Source organism: Mytilus galloprovincialis, chromosome 4, assembly GCF_965363235.1.
Source record: "Mytilus galloprovincialis chromosome 4, xbMytGall1.hap1.1, whole genome shotgun sequence".
Classification (NCBI taxonomy): domain Eukaryota; kingdom Metazoa; phylum Mollusca; class Bivalvia; order Mytilida; family Mytilidae; genus Mytilus; species Mytilus galloprovincialis.
In genome coordinates, this window is record NC_134841.1 from 26,692,409 (window position 1) to 26,716,031 (window position 23,623).

Genomic DNA, 23,623 nt, shown 5'->3' on the forward strand with positions numbered 1-23,623 from the left:
CAAAAAGCTAAAAACTAAACATTGAGAATGAACCTTAAAAATTATGTCAAGGTCAAATAAAACATGCCAGACAAGTAAATCATAAAATATTTTCTCACATCAAAAATAGACGACCTATTGCATACAGCAGCAGAAAAAACAGGACCAAAACTTAACTTTAACCACTGAACCATGAAAATGAGATCAAGGTCAGATGACACCTACCAGTTGGTCAGGTTCACCTTACAATCATTCCATACATCAAATATAGTAGATCTATTGCTTAAAGTATATGAGGTACTTGACCACAAAAACTTAACCTGATTCACTGATCCTCAAATGAGGTCAAAGTCCAGTGAAAAACTATTTGATGGGCATGAGGAACTTGTAAGGTATTTTTCAAGTACATCTCCAAGAAAAATGGTGAAATTAAAAATAAAAAAAAGTTCCTGTTCAATTTAATATTCTAGAAGATCAAGACATACCTGTGTAAAATTACTATAGATAACAATAATAGTTTCTTTATTCATAAAATGTAGACATTTATATACATAACAAAAATCTACTTAAAACAACAATAAATAAATGGAGTGTTATTGCACATCACCCTCTTAATATTCTTGTCATGATGCATCAGCATTTATACTTAATCCACCTGGTGATACTAATGCTTCTACTACTGGTTCAACTGGCTCATTAACTGGTGTTCCTAGTGGCTCACTGAAATAAATAATTATCAGAAGCTCAAAATGTATTCATTACTAGTAGCTTAGATGCATTGGCATAAACATACACCTTAGTTTGGATTTCTTGAGTTTCTAAGTGGTTTTATACATGTTTACATTAACTGTTTAAAAACTTTTGAATCATCCTGTCTTGTTTGCTGTATTTTATTCTCATTCACTTTATTCATTTTTATGTCAATTTTTGACAAAGGTTTTAATGACTGATTTCAACTTCAGTTAAAACTTTGACTCTAGTTGCCACTTGCTGGATTCAGTCTATATGCCATTTGAAATAAAAAATTGATCAAATTACATAATTAAAAAAATTACAGCTTTGAAATGAATGCATAAGGTGACTCCTCTTTTCTGAAACAATAATATAACATCACAACATACAAAGACACTATAAAATATCAATTGGAAAGCTTAACTCAATCAAAAAACGTATGATGGACCAGACATTTGGACTATCACTGACAAATCAAGTTATGTTAGATATGGGCAGAAAATAAGCCTTGCAAAATTTTTCCAACTGATTTCCTCAAAGAGAATTTCAGATCAAGTAATTAACCGAATTGCAGAGATCTTATAAAAATGTTGAAATTGGACATAAGGATCAGCAGGCAGCTCAACTAAAGAAACTTAAAAAATAAAATTGCATATTATTCATTTTTTAAAAAGTATTTTTTTTCCCCCCTTTCATTCACTGTTTAACTAAGTACTTTATAATATTATCATTAGTCAACTGTAATAGTTTGTAAACAATGAAATAAAAGTAGTTCAAAACATACAACATCTAAATGACACAGTTTACAACTACAAACAACATCATTGACTTACTCAAAAGCATTAACAGAATACTGACCAACACAACACTAGGTCCTGTAATATTAGTACATGCTTATCACTTCATGCACAGTATCAACTTACAAACATAAAAAAATAAGGTTCTTCCAAAAATATATATTATTAATATGACAATACACTTCTTTTTTTTTTCCACAAAAACTGGAATAAAATAAACGTCATCACAAAAGCTTAATTTGGCATATAAGGTCATAATTATGAACACAGTTGTTAAAAGTTAAATATATAAATATTTGTCAAAACGTTTATATCATACTACCTCTTTATTCTAATAGAAATTCAATTCAATTTTTTAACTAAGCTTTTCATGAATTTATTTTATTTCTAACTAAATCAAAACGCTTTCAACTGTGTTCGTGCATGCAACAAAGTGACTGTTGCTAAGCATCACATGGTTGTTGCCAAGCAACTTACTTGTCATGTGATTGACTATCCGAAAATAGTTGTTCATCAGTAAGGGACATGTACATACTTGATCTCACCTTTTCCTGTTCTCTGTTGATAAGTGATTGACGTGAAAGCACATCAGATAGTATTGCATGCTCGCATGAAGTTTGATACTAAATTTCAGGAAGCTCTGATTTGTAGTTCCTCAGTAAAAATAAACTTAGTACACATATTCATTATGAAGAATTTACCCAAATGTAGGCTAATTTCTAAATTTAGGTTTTGATCCAGATTTAGTTGTTCACTGAACATATAAATGTGATAGTGTGAGAAGAGCACTGTTGACGTTTAAAGTATCATGATGAACAGGGTGAATGCATTTGCACAACTACAACTATAACTAGCCCTTCAACATCTGTCAGAAAGAGGTTTGAACTACAACATTTACCCTGTATAAAAATTGTACTTTATCATACGGTAGGTGTTTCTCCTCAATCTTATTCAAACATGTCCTTTTACTTAAAGAAATTTGTTATCTGAAAGAGGTTGTCATCTCTAGCCTTTGATTTTATAATCATCAATCTGCTCATTCTCCAAAATATCTGTCAAACCAAGAAACTATGCATAGAAACTTAAAGCAAGAAAGTTAAAATATTATTTAAATGTTTTTAAGACCACATTCAGGGCAGTTTCTATAGAGACCATTTCAAACTTAGATTAGGCTTTGCTCATTGTTGAAGGCCATACAGTGACCTATAGTTGTTAAGTTATTTGTCATTTGGTCTCTTGTGGAGAGTTGTTTCATTGGCAATCATACGATTCATACCACATCTTCTTTTTTATAATTAGGCAGTTCTTAAATCTCATAATACCTTCTGTCATTTTGGTAATCTATCTGCTGCTTCATAAACATGGCATTTTTCATAAGATCTTGTATATTCTGGAAATGCATACTACTTTTCTGTAAATTCTTCACTGCACTGTAAAATAGAAAAAAATACTGATTTTCTGTTTTCAAAAAAGGAAAACTCCTCTCTTCTCTTTAATAAAAAGGTCATAAAAGATACCAAGTTTTAAATGGAATATGCCAGATGCAAAATTCTTCTCAATCTGACACATAAGTGACTCTTATTTGTTGCTGACAAAATATGAAATAGTCTACTTAGTAGTTTCAAAAAATACTTGTTGGAGAAAGGGACTGACGGAAAGGAAAAAGTGATTGCAATATAGGGCCCCACTTCTGAGTAAGAAAATACTAAATCAATTGAATTCCTTGTATATACTTTCTAGTACATTAAACAATAAAATTTATACAATATATATATACTTTGTAGCATATTCTGTGTCAAAGCTGGCACCCTGTACCTTCTGTTGTATGTCTTGAACTTCATGCTGAAAAAATTAATATAAAACACTGTACTTTTCAAAATATTCTTTATCCAAAATGTTTTAGGACTAAATTTGATTGAAAGAAAATGTAAAGTTCTTGTAATTAGCTTTAGAAAAAGATAGAATTACGACATCAAGGGTTTATAATTTCTATTTTAGATACAACTTAATGAAAATCAAATGATACTGCTTGAAATATTTAGATTTCAGTGTGTTCTGGTATTTGGTTTAGTTTAAATATCTTTTATTTGCTGAATTAAAGCAAAATGGATTAGACACAAGTAAATCATACTTATGAAATCTTCTCCATAATACAATATAAAGTTACAATAATAGTATAATATAATGGACATGCATATAAAAAAAAACAGTTTATACAATATAATACTAGCTTTCATAGGTGAACAAAGAGGATAGAAAGTAAAAAGAGAAAAAAGAATGTTTGAAAAGTCGTATAATTCTGTGATGATGACTTGTGAATTGATGACAACGATGACGTTCCGTGTCAGTAATAATGGTATTTGGTGAATAATATGTATTAATGGCAATTATACTAAATCCTCTTATTAGTATATTTATTCATCAATTCAACGTATTTTATACATATTTCAGAATTCATACAAATGTCAGGGATTTTCTTTGTTCCCTTTTAGACAGGTCATAATGAAATTCTGCAAGGTCAAGTAATGCATTTTTGTCTTAACTAAAGTATTTTAGCCAAAAGTTTCTTTAAGCTGATGTAGAGGCTTTTCATTAAAGAGAATTTGTCAACTTGTTTCTTTCCATTTTTTGTTTCTTTATTTATTTCTAGATTCTATTCATTTATAGTGACTAACTCATTCAATTCAGTTTCTACATTTTTCAATAACTGAATTGAAGTCTCCTTAACAAATGCCTTTATCTCCCATCCCTTCTTCTACATTTACTTTAGTTCCTAAAAAATTAAGGTTAGAACTGCATTGGAAATTAAGTTTCCTATCCAATCAGACAAATGGGTAAGACATCTGTCTCCGAATATAAACACATTTCCAAACATTTTGCTATACCCCCATTCTGTTTGACTTACCTTAGTTTCTACAAGCTGACTTGCCTTACCAGTAGTTTCTATAAGCTGCCTTATCTTATTTTTACAAGCTAACTTACCTTAGTTTCTACAAGCTGACTTACCTCAGTTTCTACAAGCTGACTTACCTTAGTTTCTACAAGCTGACTTTAAAACCTCAGTTTCTACCAGCTTACCTTAGTTTCTACAAGCTAACTTACCTCAGTTTCTACACGCTGACTTACCTTAGTTTCTACAAGCTGAGGTAGAGATTTTCTCACATGTTCTTGGATTCTGAAGAAGGCTAAAGATGGTTCATTAGCTATCACATTCATATTTTCTGATATTTTGTCTGTCACTGGAAAATGATGATCCAATAAATTATTAACAGAAAGTTTTTTCACAGGATTGATAGAATTAACAAGAGTACTGACATTTATTTATTTGATAGACATGATAGAGACATGTTGCAAGGATTTTTTTTTTAATTACAAAAATACCATGGTTATTTCCAAGAGATTTGAGGCTCAAAGATTCTGTGTAAAAATTTTGTCGACAGTGGAGGATCAAGAACTTTTCCTAAGGGACTGACTGACCTAAAAAAGCTACCGTCATGATTCAGTGATTCCCTATATAACCATCCAAATTTTTCCCACAAAAAGGTGGGCCCTGGGCCCTCCTTGATCCGCCTATAGTCAACTTTAAAATTTATAGTGTACTAACACAACATTTAGTGATTTTAAAAGCTTTATAGATAGTCAATGCCCATGTTGGGAAATTAAATTGCTTGCTATAAGTCTTGTTCCACTTCCCATCTTGTTTAAGTAACATGTAAAAAAGATTGTTGTCATTGTTTCTACAATTTAAAAAAAAAAGAAATTTTAATGTGCATGAGAACATTATGAAATGTTTTATGACATCTTCCACACAATGTTTCATGTAGAAATTAATTTCTAATATAGTCCTTATAATTCATTTTTAATCAATGAAAAAAATCTTTTGTAATCTTGTAATTTTCATTTTGTATTTCATTCTAATTCACAAATTTCATCTTCTTGAATTAATTCAAACATCCACAGAAACAAAACTGGAAACAATTTGAAATTAAACATTTATATAATCTTAACTTTAACAATTATCTCTCCTATGAATGTTCTGCTATTAATTACTACAGGTACAGTATTGGTTTCAACCCTTTTTTAGTTTAGATCCTGAGTGACAGAGTCAACATTTTTCTTAAATTAATTTGAAAAGAAACACACTATGTGGCATTACTAGAAATTCTGTATTTCATAGTAATTCTCATTTTAACTGTTGCACTATTTCAGCCTAGACATTGGTTTTCATATTTCCAATCTCAATTTGAAAAAAAAGTAATTATGGTGTTATTTAATTATACAAGACAATAAAATTAAGCATGGTAAAGCATAAGTAATTTCTGTATTACTATACTCTAACACAACAATTTCTTTCTTCCTTTAATATTTTAAAATTGAAAACAACTTGTTCTAGAATAGTCTTACCTTTTCTAGCTTTGTATTCTAATTCAGCATCTTGAGCCTCTTTAAACAAGTTTGCTGTAGCCATTCTATTGTACAAACTGTCCCCACCTATAAAAGATATAAAACATAATGTAGGAAATCTCTGATTTAAAGGTCTGCCTAAATACCCACAATGAACTTGATAAACAATACAACGACTGTCTAACATCAATGAGAAAAGGACACTAATAGTATTGCAGTACGTACATTGAATTTGATATAGAATATAACAACAGTCCAATTTCACTGAAAAAAGGACACAACAAGTATTGTAGTACTATTGAATTAATAAAGCATTAAATGAAAATATTTTATATGAGATAACAGCTCAAACAGTATAATAGTGGATGAAACCTAAACAAATAAACTAAAAATTACATGCAAGTCTCAGAATTATAAAAGTCCAAATATAAATCATATGTTTCAAAATGTTTATCAGGAAAGACTCTTGGTGGATGTTAGTCTCATTGGCAATCCTAGTACAACATCTCTTTACTTTCATAGTGATAAAACAAACTTAGAATCTGCTTACCCTTACGGAGCATCTGAGACCACCCTCAGTTTCTGGTGGGGTTCTTGTTGCTTAGTCTTTAGTTTTCTATGTTGTGTCTATTGTACTATTATTTGTCTGTTTGGTTTTTTTAGTTTTAGCCATGACATTGTCAGTTTATTTCGATCTATGAGTTTGACTATCCCTCTGGTATATTTCGCCCCTCTTTTAGAGAAACTGATTAATTATGCTTAATGTTATAAAATTATCCTACACTTGCACTTTGATGATATTTTTGTAATGTTGTTCTCTTTTAGTTTTACTGCCATGGTATAGGTTTGAAACTAGTACAAATAGAAACAAATTTATAAACACAGTGCAGATGATACATTTATGAGACAGCAACTTAACAACACACACAAATTTGGGTGCCACTAAGTAACTACAAAGTATAAAATGTAAGGACAACAACAGAATTCTTAAAAAAATTTACAACAACATGGACTTATAAAAGTCAAAATAAAAGCATGTATATAACATGAATTTGTGCACATCATAATGAAATTAAAGAAAGAAAGGGAAATACAAATACCCAAAGAAGTCTATGTCACAAGTTAGACATACATATAATCAAGGCATGGAGCCAGTAACTTGTAAGCATAATAACATGTAATAAACCAACATGTATTGATGCCTATGCCAAACCAGGTGCTCCACAGGGCGCAGTTTTATACGACCCCAGTTGTTGAACCCTGAACAGTTGGGGCAAATTTGGTCACAATATTCAAGCTTGAAGTCTGAATTTGGATTGTGATAAAAATTTTGACATAATATAGGTTTTTGTCACAAGTCACAAAATTAATGTGGTCAAAGATCTAACAAATCTATTGCACAATACTGTGTAATTGAAGATTTCTTCTTGAAACTTTTCAAAATTTGAAACTTGAAAAAATTAAGTTTTAATGGGAATCTTTTTGAATGCTTGCAAAAAAGTAACAGTACTTGTAAGTAAGTTGGCTAAGACTCATAATCTTAAACAATATAACCTATCTTAATAAAGTCAGTTGAACATCTTTGACGAATATACAAATATTCTCTGAATAAAAACAGTAAGAAAATATGATAACAGGGATTGAACTTAAGATTTTGACAATGGTAGACCACAGCTTAAAACTTGTAGCCAATTTATTTAGTTCTATACAAGAAAAGCAGAAACTTTGGGAGCCCACACAAAATTTTAGGGGCCATTGGCGAGCGGACCCCTGCTAATTTCAAACCCTGTGATAATAAATGCAGAGTTTTCGATATCACAAACTGGTCAAAACATTTACTAAATTTTATCACCGGTATAAGAAAATAATTCGTAAATATAACTCAACATGCAGACATCTTATACGTTCAGGTATTTCACATCCAAAATTTTATGGAAATATTCTTTATAAAGCACAAAAATGTCAGTATTCTCCTCAGAAACTAACAAAACCTTTAAATAGACTTATTAAAAGGGGATATAGTTACGATACTGTTGTCAGGTCATTAAAGATTGCATATTTTGGCTTTAACATTGATTCACTGATAGGGTCTTTGCATCGGAACTAAACACATTTATTTCTAAAAAAACAGTTGTTGGCATGACACGGGTTATGTTCTTCTCATATATTTTATGATAGTATGATACTAAACCCCTAACGGGAGGGATTGTACCTGATATTCATATGATGAAGACATAATCTTTCAATCAGTTTAATTGAGGTTTGGAGCTGGCATGTCAGTTAACTGCTAGTAGTCTGTTGTTATTTATGTATTATTGTCATTTTATTTATTTTCTTTTGTTACATCTTTTGACATCAGACCTGGACTTCTCTTGAACTGAATTTTAATGTGCGTATTGTTATTGTTTTACTTTTCTACATTGGCTAGAGGTATAGGGGGAGGGTTGAGATCTCATAAACATGTTTAACCCCGCCGCAATGTTGCGCCTGTCCCAAGTCAGGAGCCTCTGGCCTTTGTTAGTCTTGTATGATTTTAAATTTTAGTTTCTTGTGTATAATTCGGAGTTTAGTATGACGTCCATTATCACTGTACTATTATGCATATTTTAGGGGCCAGCTGAAGGACACCTACGGGTGCGGGAATTCTCGCTACATTGAAGACCCATTGGTTGCCTTCGGCTGTTGTTTGCTCTATGGTCGGGTGGTTGTCGCTTTGACATATTCACCATTTCCTTTCTCAATTTTAGGTTTATTTTTTTTTCAATTCCAACATAAGGAATTTTTCTTTTTTGATATCAGAAATTAAAGAGATAAAAGAAAGACAGAATAAAGTGAGTTCTTTCAAAAACAATGAACTTAACAATGTGACAGTTTTACAGATACAAAATGTAGATTTATGATCTGATCATGCATATCAATATATTTATACAACAGTTATCTACATACATTGACATACCGTTAATTAACTGTAGATACCAATAAACTTAAAACATTATTATCAGATTAAAAAACAAAAAGACATTTAAAGAATCAATGAAAAAAATAAATCATCTTTTATTTTGTTCTGAACAAGGCATTTGCATGAATTCAGACAAACATGAAAAACAAGGAAGTTACAACCATGACCTTTTTTCTGATATTTAAATGTTGTTCATAAGGTTCAACATATCAATATGCAACAAAATGCCAGACATGGTCTGAGTCAGATGACTCTTGCAGAAGATTGTGAAATCAATGTGGTAGCTTAAGGTTCATCAACCATTTTGCTAATATTGCTGTTTTTACATCACAAATTTACCTCAAGAGTACAGACAAACCTGTGTACCTGAAGAAGTTTTAAGGCATGGCAGGACCTAGATAATTAAATTTTAAATCCATTTTATGTTTCATAAAATTATAAAATTTTCAGGGTTTTGTTATTAATTTTTTTCAGCAGAAGGTGCAAAAGATACTTTAAGTTGCAGAGAAAATTTGAGAAGCTCCCCTCATGACATATAATCAATGTTGTGAGTAGTATGGATTTAAATAGACAATAGATGGATAATATAGACATCTGCAAGCAATAGGTGATTTAAAGTGTGTATCTGAGTGGACCTAATCAAATGTAAAGTGTGTACCTGAGTGGACCTAATCAAATGTAAAGTGTGTATCTGAGTGGACCTAACTGATTTAAAGTGTGTATCTGAGTGAACCTAACTGATTTAAAGTGTGTATCTGAGTGGACCTAACTGATTTAAAGTGTGTATCTGAGTGGACCTAACTGATTTAAAGTGTGTATCTGAGTGGACCTAACTGATTTAAAGTGTGTATCTGAGTGGACCTAATCAAATGTAGTGTGTATCTGAGTGGACCTAACTGATTTAAAGTGTGTATCTGAGTGGACCTAACTGATTTAAAGTGTGTATCTGAGTGGACCTAATCAAATGAAACTTGTTTGATTACTGTTAGTTTATTTTATAATCTTCTGCAGACTGGAAAAAAATGCACATCAAAATTAGGGTAAGGTAAGTTCTTAATTTTCTAAAACATAGATTATACATATAACTTTAAATATCTAGGTCCTGCTATACCTTAAAACATTACTACATTTGTAAATGCATCAGTTTCTCAAAGTAGATTTTGTGGTGTAAACATGGCCATATTTTTCATTTCCTTGATGAACCTTTAATATTATTATTTTTTTTCTACATAAAAGTTGACATTTTTAAAATATGTTAACTACCATTTAATGTTATTTTGCTATTTTTTTTCTCTTCTTGTCACTATAAATTTATTTCTTCTTGACATTCAGCTGACTTTAAATATAAATGAGACCCGATTAACGATATTTTTTACATGCAGAGATTTTGTAGTAATCATGTTAATTGAAAGAGTGTTTGAGAATTTTTTTACTGATGTTCAATAACCAAGTGAACACCTGCAGAAAGGGGTATAGTATAGTGTTCAAGAAGACTTTTACATTGTAATTTGAAAAGCTTTAAATTTATGTTCAAAGTTCATCATGTTCATAACATTAAGGGATGATATCAAAAGATCAATGTAGGTTAAAACTAGAGGCTCTCAAGAGCCTGTGTCGCTCACCTTGGTCTATGTGCATATTAAACAATGGACACAGATAAATTCATGACATAATTGTGTTTTAGTGATGGTGATGTGTTTGTAGATCTTACTTTACTGAAATTCTTGTTGCTACACTTATCTCTATCTATATTGAACTTGGCCCAGTAATTACCGTACAGTGAAAAATATTTTCTAAAAATTTACAAAAATTTATGAAAATTGTTAAAAATTGACTACATATATAACGAAAGGGCAATAACTCAAAAGGGGTCAATTGACAATTTTGGTCATGTTGACTTACTTGAAGATCTTATTTGGCTTATCATTATTGCTGTTTACAGTTTAACTGTATCTGTAATAATATTCCAGATAATAACAAAAATATGCAAAATTTTCTTAAAGGGGCAGCAACCCAACAATGGATTGTCTGAATTGTCTGAAAATTTCAGGGTAGATCTTGACCTGATAAACAATTTTACCCCATGTCAGATTTGCTCTAAATTCGTTGATTTCAGATAAAAGCCAAAATCTACATTTTTCCCCTATGTTATATTTTTAGCCATGGTGGCCATCTTGGTTGGTTGGCCTGGTCATTCATTAGACACATTTTTAAAACTCGATACCCCAATGATGTTTGTGGCCAAGTTTGGTTAAATTTGGCCCAGCTTTCAGAGGAGAATATTTTTGTAAAAGATAACTAAGATTTACAAAAAATGGTTAAAAAATTGACTATAAAGGGCACTAACTCCTTAAGGGGTCAACCGACAATTTTGGTCATGTTAATTTATTTATAGATTTTACTTTGCTAAACATTATTGCTGTTTACAGTTTATCTCTATCTATAATAATATTCAAGATAATAACAAAAAACTGCAAATTTTTTCTTAAAATTACAAAATTGTACTAATTTGGTGGCAGCAACCCAAGAATGAGTTGTCTGATTAGTCTAAAAATTTCAGGGCAGATAGATCTTGACCTAATAAATAATTTAACCACAAAGTCAGATTTGCTCTAAATGCTTTGGTTTCAGAGTTATAAGCCAAAATCTACATTTTCCCCTATGTTCTTTTTTTAGCCATGGCAGCCATCTTGGTTGGTTGGCTGGGTCACACCACACATTCTTTGAACTAGATACCCCAATGATGACTGTGGCCAAGTTTGGTTAAACTTGGCCCAGTAGTTTCAGAGGAGAAGATTTTTGTAAAAGTTTATGGACGATGGACAACGGAAGACAGACGCCAAGTGATGAGAAAAGCCCACTTGACCTTTCAGGTCAGGTGAGCTAATAAGTTAAAACCTTAATAGACAACGTTTGAGTTCGATCCATTTCCGTCGAAAACTCTGGTTTTCAAATTAAATTCTCATAATTGAGTCTGACAATCAACACTGCTGTCATTAGGGGATTGTGATTAAGTACATTGTACTTAAAAAAACAACTTTATTTCTAGTTTATCCTGCACGATGACAATCACTTAGACCCTTGATGAACATTATACTTATATGGGGACGAAGTCCCCAATTACTGTAGAAAAATCAATAAAAAAAAAATTAAAAAAAATTTGGGAAAATTATCCAAATGGGTTATTCTACTAATGAACTCAAAATTGTTAACTTTTTTTTCCAGATCTACTTCCTTTTCCAGTCTGCATCTGCGCACAAATGTTTTGCTTGTTTATTCAACACCAAATCATTATTAATAATTGTTTGATATGAAAAAACGTTACCTGATAACATCGTTTCTTTGTTTACATTGAAAATGACGTCATAACTTAAATAACGTCACAACTAAATCCCTAACAATAGAACCAATATCGGAAATGTTACGGAATTTCCGTTTCTTTTATCAACATGATAAATAATACAGACTTCGTCCCCATTTACAAGTAATGCCTGCCTCATATTAGTGCAGGGATACAGGTGATCCCCTCTATCTGGTAAATGATTTAATAAAGGCGTGCATAATTGAAGAGTTTTTCCCAGTGACGGATGAACTTGAAAGTTTACTGTTCACATAGTTTTTTTAGTGACCCACCCCCTCTTAACTAAATTTGTGAAAAATTGATTGACCAATATAGATAATGTACATGTAAAATCAATGTCAAAATTGCAACAACAAAATTGATGTCGTCCCTAACAGCACTATACAAATTTCTGATTTGCACCTACTAATATATTATATATTTTGTAGTACTATAGGTTCAGTGGAATTATATGTTTTATCTATAATACCAAGCAAAAGATACCTTGCATCGCTCTTAAACGATACTGTGAGTAATTAAATGCATTGTCCATACAAAGACTTCACAAAGTCAACATCCCTCTAGCCCTTGACCATAAAAAGTGAAATTGTTATTTCGTTCGGGAATACCGGAAGTTTACACAAATGGTTAATAAATAAACAGGTGACGGTGAAAAGGGATGTGGCTACTGTTACGAACAAACAGGTGTAAATTAAGATTCGTAATTCCGAAAGTGTATAAAACTAAAACGAAACAATTTTTGATTACTTTCTAAACGAAAATTAGCGTAAAGATTCAAATATGAAGTAACAAATAGTACTTTTAATCTTTAATAAAAAACTAAATGTAATATTTCCCAATTTGATAAGGATATATACCATTGTACATCTGTTTGATATACTTTACCGGAATTTCTTAACTTGTATTCGAATCTGGCTGAGTTTAAATGCTTACAATCGTTAAACTATTGCAATTTTCAAGGTTTTAATTGAACAAAAATTACAACATAAAACATGCATGATTTTTTTAATATAAAACAGAAGATGTGGTATGATTGCCAATGAGACAACTATCCACAAAAGACCAAAATGACACAGACATTATCAACTATAGGTCACCGTTCGGCCTTCAACAATGAGCAAAGCCCATATTGCATAGTTAGCTATAAAAGGCCCTGATAAGACAATTTTAAGCCTATCAGTGATCTTGCCTAAATTACTACAAAAATGTTGCAGACTTCAGCCTCCATCTAAAGATTAGTTATGTATTTCAACTTAAGTTTCTAAATATTTCATGGATATACTTTAAATATATTGTAAATTAATCAGAGTAGTAGTATTTTAGATAGAGAAGGTCACTGTACGGCCTTCAACAATGAACAAAGCCCATACCGCATAGTCAGCTATAAAAGGCCCCGATAAGACAATGTAAAACAATTCAAACGTGAAAACTAACAGCCTTATTTTTGTAAAAAAAAAATGAACGAAAAACAAATTTACAACATATTTACAAACGACAACCACTGAATTACAGGCTCCTGACTTGGGACAGGCACATACATTAATAATGTGGCGGGGTTAAACATGTTAGCGGGATCCCAACCCCCCCCCTAACCTGGGACAGTGGTATAACAGTACAACATAAGAACGAACTATAAAAATCAGTTGAAAAAGGCTTAACTCATCAGATGGACAAAAATACAAGTGGACGTGGACGGTACTTATACATCCCGACACAAAAAGACACAATGAACAGATCTGAGAGTACTCACAGTTATCTGACAGCTAGTTCAAAGCCACTAACAACTAATAAAAAAAATCATGCAACTAAGACTAAACTATCAATCCGTACACATCCAACATCCAATGGATTTAGTGTAAAAACGTCATAAACAGCCAGAGAAAAACGTGACCTTGTGCAATGCCAAGTTACAGGTATCGACAGATTGTAGCTCCATGAATATGTATTTATACATATAACATACTAGGAATATTTAGTTAGCTTTTAATTTACTGATAACAAAATCAATATTTATACCAATAAAAACAATATTCAATGATCTTATTACAGTGTTGAATAGATAACCTTTTAGAATAAGTTTATTTAAAGGAGCGACAAGTTTACATGGATCATTTCTAAATTTCCGGGCACGGTTAACAACATTTCCGTAAAAATGAGGATGTGCTATCCCGTTTGAAATAAGTTTTCCAAACTAAAACAACCAAACTTCAAAACCAAATCTTTATATCTATGGAAAAATTTAGTAAAGGTTTTAAGTAATTTATGGTAATGATATCCCTGGTTTAATAATTTACCAGTAAGTAAGTTTCTTTTTAACATTTTATTCTTTATACATAGTGTAAACCAACTTATTTTCGCGGATACTTTATTTCGCGTTTTAAACTGTGAAGACCACTTCGCGGCTATTTAATTTCGCGATTAATTGATTTATTTGATGTAGTTTAATAAGGAAAGATCCAAGTTTTACATATTCGCGACAATTTATATTCGCGTTAGTTTTCTACTCGCGAAAGTTGCGAAAATAAATCGCTCGCGAAAATAAGTTGGTTTACAGTAATTGAATTCATAGGACAATCATTTACACGAATTATTTGTGAAAAGAATACCAATTATCGTTGATTTCATCTGAGACTACTATAACTACTACTACTGTGTTATAGTAGTCTCAGATTGACAACATATTTGTTACGTTCGGAGGACGTGTTTTTTTTTAACAGACTGTCGCCATTCCAATGGGAACAACACTGTGCCCCTCTACTTGCTGACTTGTTTCTTTATTATTACGAGGCTGACTTCATGCAGGAACTTCTTAGGAAGAAAGACAAGAAGTTAGCAATATCCTTTAACTCTACTTTCCGCTATATAGATGATGTTCTTTCACTAAATAATTCAAAATTTGGTGACTATGTGGAATGCATCGATCCCATCGAACTAAAGATAAAGGATACTACAGATACAGTTAAGTCAGTCTCATATCTTGACTTACACCTAGAAATTGACAATGAGGGTCGGTTGAAAACAAAACTTTACGACAAAAGAGATGATTTCAGCTTTCCAATTGTAAACTTTCCATTTCTAAGTAGCAACATTCCAGCAGCACCTGCATACGGGGTATATATCTCCCAATTGATACAAGATTCCAGTGCTTGCATTTTCATATCATGATTTTCTTGATAGGGTTGCTGCTCACAAGGAAGCTATTAAACCAAGAGTTCTAAATGGTGAAGTTGAAATCATCCCTTCGTAAATTTTACGGACGCCATCACAAGTTGGTTGACCGTTATGGAATAACCGTTTCACAAATGATATCGGATATGTTCCTTACGTCGTAACTACAATCCCCTTCCCTTTCATGAATGTTACCTACCGACTTAGACTTTTTACCGGATTTGTTATCACATAAGCAACACGACGGGTGCCACATGTGGAGCAGGATCTGCTTACCCATTCGGAGCACCTGAGATCACCCTTAGTTTTTGGTGGGGTTCGTGTTGTTTATTCTTTGGTTTTCTATGTTGTGTCATGCGTACTGTTGTTAGTCTGTTCGTCTTTTTCGTTTTTGGCCATGGCATTGTCAGTTTGTTTTAGATTTCTGAGTTTGACTGTCCCTTTGGTGTCTTTCGTCCCTCTTTTGTAGACTGAATGCGCGTATGGTGCAGAAAAAAATGGTACCTTTAATGTTATTAGTACCACTACAATGTAGGTTGATACCTCTGCTGAAGAACTGTTAGTCATGGAGGTTATCACCAGTCCAGTAGCCAGTGACTTTGGTACTGGCATTCATGAAAAAATGATTTTATTTTATTATTAAATTCTGTTGTTACAAAATGTTAAAGATGATTTTGAATTAAGGAATATATCTCCCTCATACAAAGCTCTTATTCCTTGCCTGGCTTTGGCTATACCTTTTGAACCTTTTGGATTAGCATAGCTCTTCATCCTTTGCATATTTTAATAAGCTTTTGGTTTTTAACCTTTTAGATTAGTATAGCTCTTCATCCTTAGCATATTTTAATAAGCTTTTGGTTTTTAACCTTTTGGATTAGCATAGCTCTTCATCCTTTGCATATTTTAATAAGCTTTTGGTTTTTAACCTTTTGGATTAGTATAGCTCTTTATCTTTTGAATAAGCTTTTGGTTTTTAACCTTTTGGATTAGTATAGCTCTTCATCTTTTGAATAAGCTTTTGATTTTTAAGTATTTTGGCTTTAGCATCACTGTAGAGACATTTATTGTCGAAATGCGTATCTGATGCAGGAAAAAAAATATGGTTCCGTCAATGTTATAAAGATGTAGAAGGCCGTACAGTGACATATAGTTTCGTTTGGTATTTGGTGGAGTGTTGTCTCATTGGAATGAAATTATACCACATTTTCTTACTTTTATATCAAAAGTAGGATTTTTTTGCTGGTTTTTTTTTCAAAGCCGGATTTGTTATCACGTCCCTCTCATCATCTAATCAATCTTTTTCAACACGCCTGCTTTGCTAGTATAGATTTTTTTTTTTACATAATATTCAATGTTTTATTAAAGTCTCATCAGAGGCGGATTTAGGGGGGGGGGCCACGGGGCAGCCCCCCCCCCTTTTTGGGAAAAAATTTGGTTGCTTATATAGGGAATCACTGAAGCGTGACTGGAGGTCTTAGGTCAGTCAGTGGGCCCCCACTTATGAAAATTTCTGGATCCGCCACTGCTCATCTCTCAAAAAGTACAATCAATCTTTATACATTGTAAAATTACACCAAATAAAATGAGAGCCATTCTATACAGAATTATAAGAGACTATTAAAATGCATATAGATATAATACACAATAAAAGTGACAATATGAAATAAAATACTATTTACAATATATAAAATTTCTACGTCTTTGTTTGGTGTCAACAAGGATTGGATATGCAGAGGTTTTTTTTATATTAAGCTGAATCTAACAATTTAAGTAGATTTAGAATTTTAGGCCCGCTGTCATTTAGTTCACATTGAAGTGGTCAAATTTCATAAAAAATATAATTCACCGCCATGGTTCCTCGATATGCTTCACAACCTAACCATGCATTTAAATTTTGGATATTGGACCATATAGAATGGGTCTCACGGAAATATATTTGTATTATACTTATTAATGAGAAAGGTATATATGCTAGATATACTTACATAAGGTGTGATGAGATGATTGAAGCTGTTAATTTTCTCCTTGATAATATTTATGTACGTTTCTGTAACAAAGTTTGTCACAGATGTAGGTATTCCTATGGGCACTTATTGCACCCCTTTAATAGACTTGTTTTTGTACTGTTATGAAACATATTTCATAACCAAACTCAGTAGAGACCCATAATTGCATTTGATTGATGAATTCAACAACCCTGACCATTATCTTGATGATATTTTTTCGTTTTTCCTGTATCTTGGCATTGCACAAGGTCATGTTTTTCTTTTGACTGTTTATACTAAATCCATTGGATGTTGGATGTGCACTGATTGATAGCTTAGTCTTAGTTTCATGATTATTTGATTAGTTGTTTTGGGCTTTGAACTAGCTATCAGCAACTAGGAGTATTCTCAGATCTGTACTTAAGTGTCTTTTTGTTATTGGGATGAACAAGTACACGTGCACGTCCACTTTGTTTTTGTGAGATGTATTTTTATTTGTATCCATCTGATGAGTTGAGCCCTTTTTCAACTTTTTATAATTCTTTCTTATGTTGTTCTGTTACACCACAGTCCCAGGTTAGGGGAGGGTTGGGATCTCAGTAACATGTTTAACCCCATCCACATTTTGTTACTTCTGTATGCATGTGCCTGTCCTCAGTCAGGAGTCTGTAATTCAGTGGTTGTCGTTTGTTACTGTGTTACATATTTGTTTTTGATTAATTTTTTCTACATTAATTAGGCCGTTATATAGTTTTCCTCGTTTGAATTGTTTTACATTTGTCATTTTGAGGCTTTTTATAGCTGAAGAGCCGTATGGGCTTTGCTCATTGTTGAAGGCTGTACAGTGACCTATAGCTGTTAATTTGTCATTTGGTCTCTTGTGGAGAGTTGTCTCATTAGCATCATACCACATCTTTTTAAAATCAGTAATTAAATCACAAGTTCATTAGACCACATTCATTGTGTATCAGAAACTTATTCTGTGTCTAATATTTAATCATAATCCAAATTAGACCTGTATCAATCTTAAATGCTGTGTCCATATTTGCTCCAACTGGTCATGATGTACCAAGCGGCATGCTGTGGAACATTCTATTTTAAAATAAAGCCAATCATATCAAACGTAGTAACCTTCAACGGACATATCCTGTTCCATTGTGCCAACATGCAAAACTTATGACGTCTGTAAACTGATGAGTCTCGAGGATGCTTTGTGAAATAGGTATTTCTCAAATAAAAGATTATTATACAATTTTGTTTATTATAAAGCAACATAAAACGTACAATAGTATTATGGATATATAAATAATGAAAACATATTTAAACTGTAAATTCAAACCAAATTTCGAAGTATTTATAGCTTGGTAATGTTAAACATTGGACAAAAAGAATAAATAATTGTTGTCATTTAAGGACATGGACAAATAATTGTTGTCATTTAAGGACATGTTCAAAATAAATCATGCTATCGAAATTTACAATAAAATTTTATTTTTGTGAAATCTTTACTGGTGTAGCAATTTAAAAAAAAAAATGTATCAAAAATCTGTGAATTTTCAGTCACTGGAAAATAAATGGATAAACTGGAGTATACAGTTATGTAGTTCCTTGCTGACTATCTTCTTATGTTAAATATGTGATACAGTTCTAAAGTTGACAGTAGAATCTTGAAAAAAAATGTTTAAATTCACAGGAAGACAACAAGTTTACTTTTAAAAAATTGTCTACATTCACAGCTCAACAAATTAACATTAACAAAAACGTTGGTTGACAGGTCGACAAATTAACTTTTACAAATAATTGTCTATACCTACATAGGTCGACAAGTTTCAAGGGTTAGTGGTAAGGTTAGGGTTAGGCATAGAGTTAATACCCATGCACCCATGCACCCATGCAAGTGTAAGGATTATGATTAAGGATGTTTGCTTGTCATGTTTTGGAATTTTTTTGGCAGATTTTCAAAATCCTCTGGTTTTATCCATTAAAAATTTTGCCCATTTTTCTTTTTATAAATCTATTACATACATAATTGTAAGCCATTTGTAAATGTCTTATAAAATCTAACCTTTTTTTTAATAGTTTTTGAGAACTTTAACTGGTCAATGATAAAGCTATGACAAATCAAGAGCCCCCTCAGAGAACATTTTCTCGCCAAAATTCCAATGGCTAATATCTTGAAAACAAGCACATTGACCCCTATATTTTTTTTTTGCTTTTTTGATTCCTCAATTAATCCCCTATCAATATATACTAGTTTTATGGAAAGTTATTTATTTTAAAACTGAGCAGCAAACTTCCTTAAGGGTTAGATTAAGGATGAGGGTTAGGGTTAAAGTAAAGGATGATAGTGAGTTTAAAGGTTGAGGAAATGCTCTATTAAGGTAGCACAATACAAAGATTTTTTCACTCCCAATCAGACAACTTTAAACTGATGTAATTCATTTCATCCTTCTTTATATTTTATAAATGAGGTACCAAAAGAAAGAAGAAAGATTAATCTGTGTTGTGTGCAAGAATCTATAAAATATTTTGGGATGCTATGAATAACAAAGAAGCTAAATTTTTTATATTGATAGGGGATTAATAAAGGAATCAAATGAGCAAAAAAAAAAACATAGGTCACCATGCTCGTTTTGATATTTGTATTTAAGCCACTTTCCTTAATATAGGCATCTGTTGACTTGTCAACCTGTCGATCTGTCTACCAGTCAACCATAAAATTTAAAAAAGAAGAACTTTATTCTATCAAATTGTCAACCATTACAATTATAATTTTCCATACATCAAATAATAATTATAAAATGATAAGTATTAATCAACTATTTTTATAACTATATTACAAGTTTTTATTTGCATAGGAATACATATATCAAAAGCCAGAACTAAATATCTGTATACTATATTTGAGCCAAACGAATAACAGCATTAAAAACAAAAAGGAGTAGGTTCAGTATGACCCCTTTTTGGCCCCAAAATATAGCAGTTTTACAAAATTGTTAAAATGTAAACCTTTAGTTATTTATTGGACAGTAGAATGCTTCTGCTACATAAATATGGGCTGTTTTTGACAATACAATGCACATATATCCGGTACTAGCACTATTAAGTCATGCTTAATTACTGAAATCCTCATAATTCTAGCATTTTAGTTAAATTTTAGACGGTTTTCGTGTAAAACTAAAGTGGCCGCATTCTTGTTCATCCTTGATATTGAAATGAAAGTTGTATTTGATGATAATACATAACATATATAAAGGTTGAGGATGAACACGGATGTGGCCACTTTCATTTTTACCAAAAGCCATCTGAAAAGTGACATTTATCGGCATATTAGGTAGATTTTTCATATTTCAGCTTGAATCGGATCGTTTTTAATGACCAAATCTGTTAAAATCTTTCACATAAACTAATTAATTCAAATAAAATAGACACTTAAGTGTTTAAAAAGTGGTCAAAATCTTTCGTCCGATGAACCTGAAATTTGACCGGACCGGACCTACTCCTTTGTTAATTTACAGTAAATGGAACCAGGTGCTCCGCAGGGCGCAGCTTTATACGACCACAGAGGTCGAACCCTGAACAGTTGGGGCAAGTATGGACAAAACATTCAAGCATGATACAGCTCTGAATTTGGATTGTGATCAAATTTTTGACATTACATGTTTTTTTTTTACACAAAACAAATGCCAAGATTTTACAAATCAATTAAAGATTTCTTCTTCAAACTTTTTAAATCTAAAATTAAATAGTTGACACAGCATAGGTTTCTGACACAGAATGAATGTGGTCTAATGAACTTAAAAGGTTTTTTTTGCCTTTGAGCAAATCACTATGCTGTTGAATATTAATCCTCTCAAAAAAATGTTTGAAGAAATTTTCTTTTTATTTATGAAATCTGAAATGAGAAAAATTTAACCCCCCCCCCTTTTTTTTCACATCCCCGTTTCCCTTTTTCAAAACTGATATCAATTCAAATTTCTAATGGAGTTTGCAACAATAACTACTCATTTAAATACATCATAAAATATTAAGATGTAAAAAAACTGCTTGTTATCACTGAATGGTAAAGATTATTTAAATTTATCAGTTGGTAGTAAAAAGTGTATATACATTGTATATTGTATATAACAAAGATTTAAGTTGATTCTGGACAAAGAAAGATAACTCCAATTAAAAAAAATTCTTGCTATTGCACAAATAGGATATTTCTTGCTTACTATTCTGGACAAAGAAAGATAACTCTAATTAAAAAAAAAATTGCTATTTCACAATATTGTGCAATTAGATATTTCTTGCCATTGCACAATACTGTGCAATTGAAAAGACTTGCTATTGCACAATACTTAATATAATAATTTTAGATCCTGATTTGGACCAACTTGAAAGCTGGGCCCATAATCAAAAATCTAAGTACATGTTTAGATTCAGCATATCAAAGAGGCCCAAGAATTCAATTTTTGTTAAAATCAAACTTAGTTTAATTTTGGACCCTTTGGACTTTAATGTAGAATTTGAAATTTGAAAACAGGACCAAAAATGAAGAATCTACATACACAGTTAGATTTGGCATATCAAAGAACCCCAAGGATTCAATTTTTGATGAAATCAAACAAAGTTTAATTTTGGACCCTTTGGACCTTAATGTAGACCAATTTGAAAACTGGACCAAAAAAACTTCAATAATCAAGAATCTAAGTACATTTTTAGATTCAACATATCAAAGAACCCAACCGATTCATTTTTTGTCAAAATCAAACTAAGTTTAATTTTGGACCCTTTGGACCTTAATGTAGACCAATTTGAAAACTGGACCAAAAGTTGAGAATCTACATATACAGTTAGATTCGGCATATCAAAGAACCCCAATTATTCAATTTTGATGAAATCAAACAAAGTTTAATTTTGGACCCTTTGGGCCCCTTTTTCCTAAACTGTTGGGACCAAAACTCCCAAAATCAATACCAACCTTCCTTTTATGGTCATAAGCCTTGTGTTTAAATTTCATAGATTTGTATTTACTTATACTAACATTATAGTGCGAAAACCAAGAAAAATGCTTATTTGGGTCCCTTTTTGGCCCCTAATTCCTAATCTGTTGGGTCCTAAACTCCCAAAATAAATACCAACCTTCCTTTTGTGGTCATAAACATTGTGTTTAAATTTCATAGATTTCCATTTACTTAACCTAAGGTTATTGTGCAAAAACCAAGAAAAATGCTTATTTGGGCCCTTTATTGGCCCCTTATTCCTATACTATTGAAACCAAAACTCCCAAAATCAATCCCAATCTTTCTTTTGTGGTCATAAACCTTGTGTCAAAATTTCATAGATTTCTATTAACTTAAACTAAAGTTATGGTGCGAAAACCAAGAAAATGCTTATTTGGGCCCTTTATGGCCCCTTATTCCTAAAATGTTGGGACCAAAACTCCCAAAATCAATACCAACCTTCCTTTTATGGTCATAAACCTTATGTTAAAATTTCATAGATTTCTATTCACTTTTACTAAAGTTAGAGTGCGAAAACTAAAAGTATTCGGACGCCGGACGACGACGACGACGACGACGACGACGCAGACGCCAACGTGATAGCAATATACGACGAAAATTTTTTCAAAATTTGCGGTCGTATAAAAAGTAACAGCATAAAAAAATGAATCATTTGGCTTTCAGAATTATCATTTAAAGATTTTATCAAACAAAAAAGCAATATATATCTTGTCTGCATGATTGTTATTGTCCATTGGATTGACCACACAAGGGCACCTGTAAAAGAAATAAAATGATATTTCATTTCCTGACAATCCATAGTAATTTCAAATAATGTTTATGAATTAGGTAATGTTTAAAGAATCTTCAAAATTTTAAAAATGGTATAAGAGAAAGAAGTTAAAAAGAACTATAAACCTTCTGAACATTAAAACATCTGATTTACTTCTATAAAGGCTGCAGTAGAAAATATAAAGATGAAATATAATTGCAAATAATAAAGATTTATAGAAATTTAAACTGTCCATAAGATTATATCAATTAATAAAATTTGTAAGAGGGTAGTAATGCCCTTTACCATCAGGCTTCAAGCAGTCATTATTGGCTACTGTTAGCATCAAATAATGATCGTTACCGTTATTTTTTGGAAAAAAACTAACTTTATTCCTCAAAATTTGTTTAATTTTTTCATCATCTAAAACTTTACATTTTATTGCATGCTCCAAATTTTACGTCATTTAGTTATAATT

General features: G+C 31.6%; 1 protein-coding gene across 2 annotated transcripts; it reads right to left on the bottom strand.

Annotated features, from left to right (window-relative positions):
* Positions 1-484: 484 nt before the first annotated feature.
* On the bottom strand, positions 485-12,866 carry LOC143071727 (BLOC-1-related complex subunit 8-like). Of its 2 annotated transcripts, XM_076246234.1 has the most exons (7): positions 12,716-12,866; positions 5,913-5,999; positions 4,635-4,747; positions 3,286-3,350; positions 2,831-2,938; positions 1,545-1,586; positions 485-699 (listed from the first exon to the last, which is right to left on the bottom strand). In XM_076246234.1, exons 1-6 carry the CDS (start codon positions 12,762-12,764, stop codon positions 1,580-1,582), a joined length of 429 nt encoding a protein of 142 aa, XP_076102349.1. In that variant the 5' UTR covers positions 12,765-12,866; the 3' UTR covers positions 485-699; positions 1,545-1,579. The 2 variants fall into 2 exon arrangements, with proteins under 2 accessions (XP_076102349.1, XP_076102348.1); XM_076246233.1 differs by lacking the exon at positions 1,545-1,586.
* Positions 12,867-23,623: the final 10,757 nt, after the last annotated feature.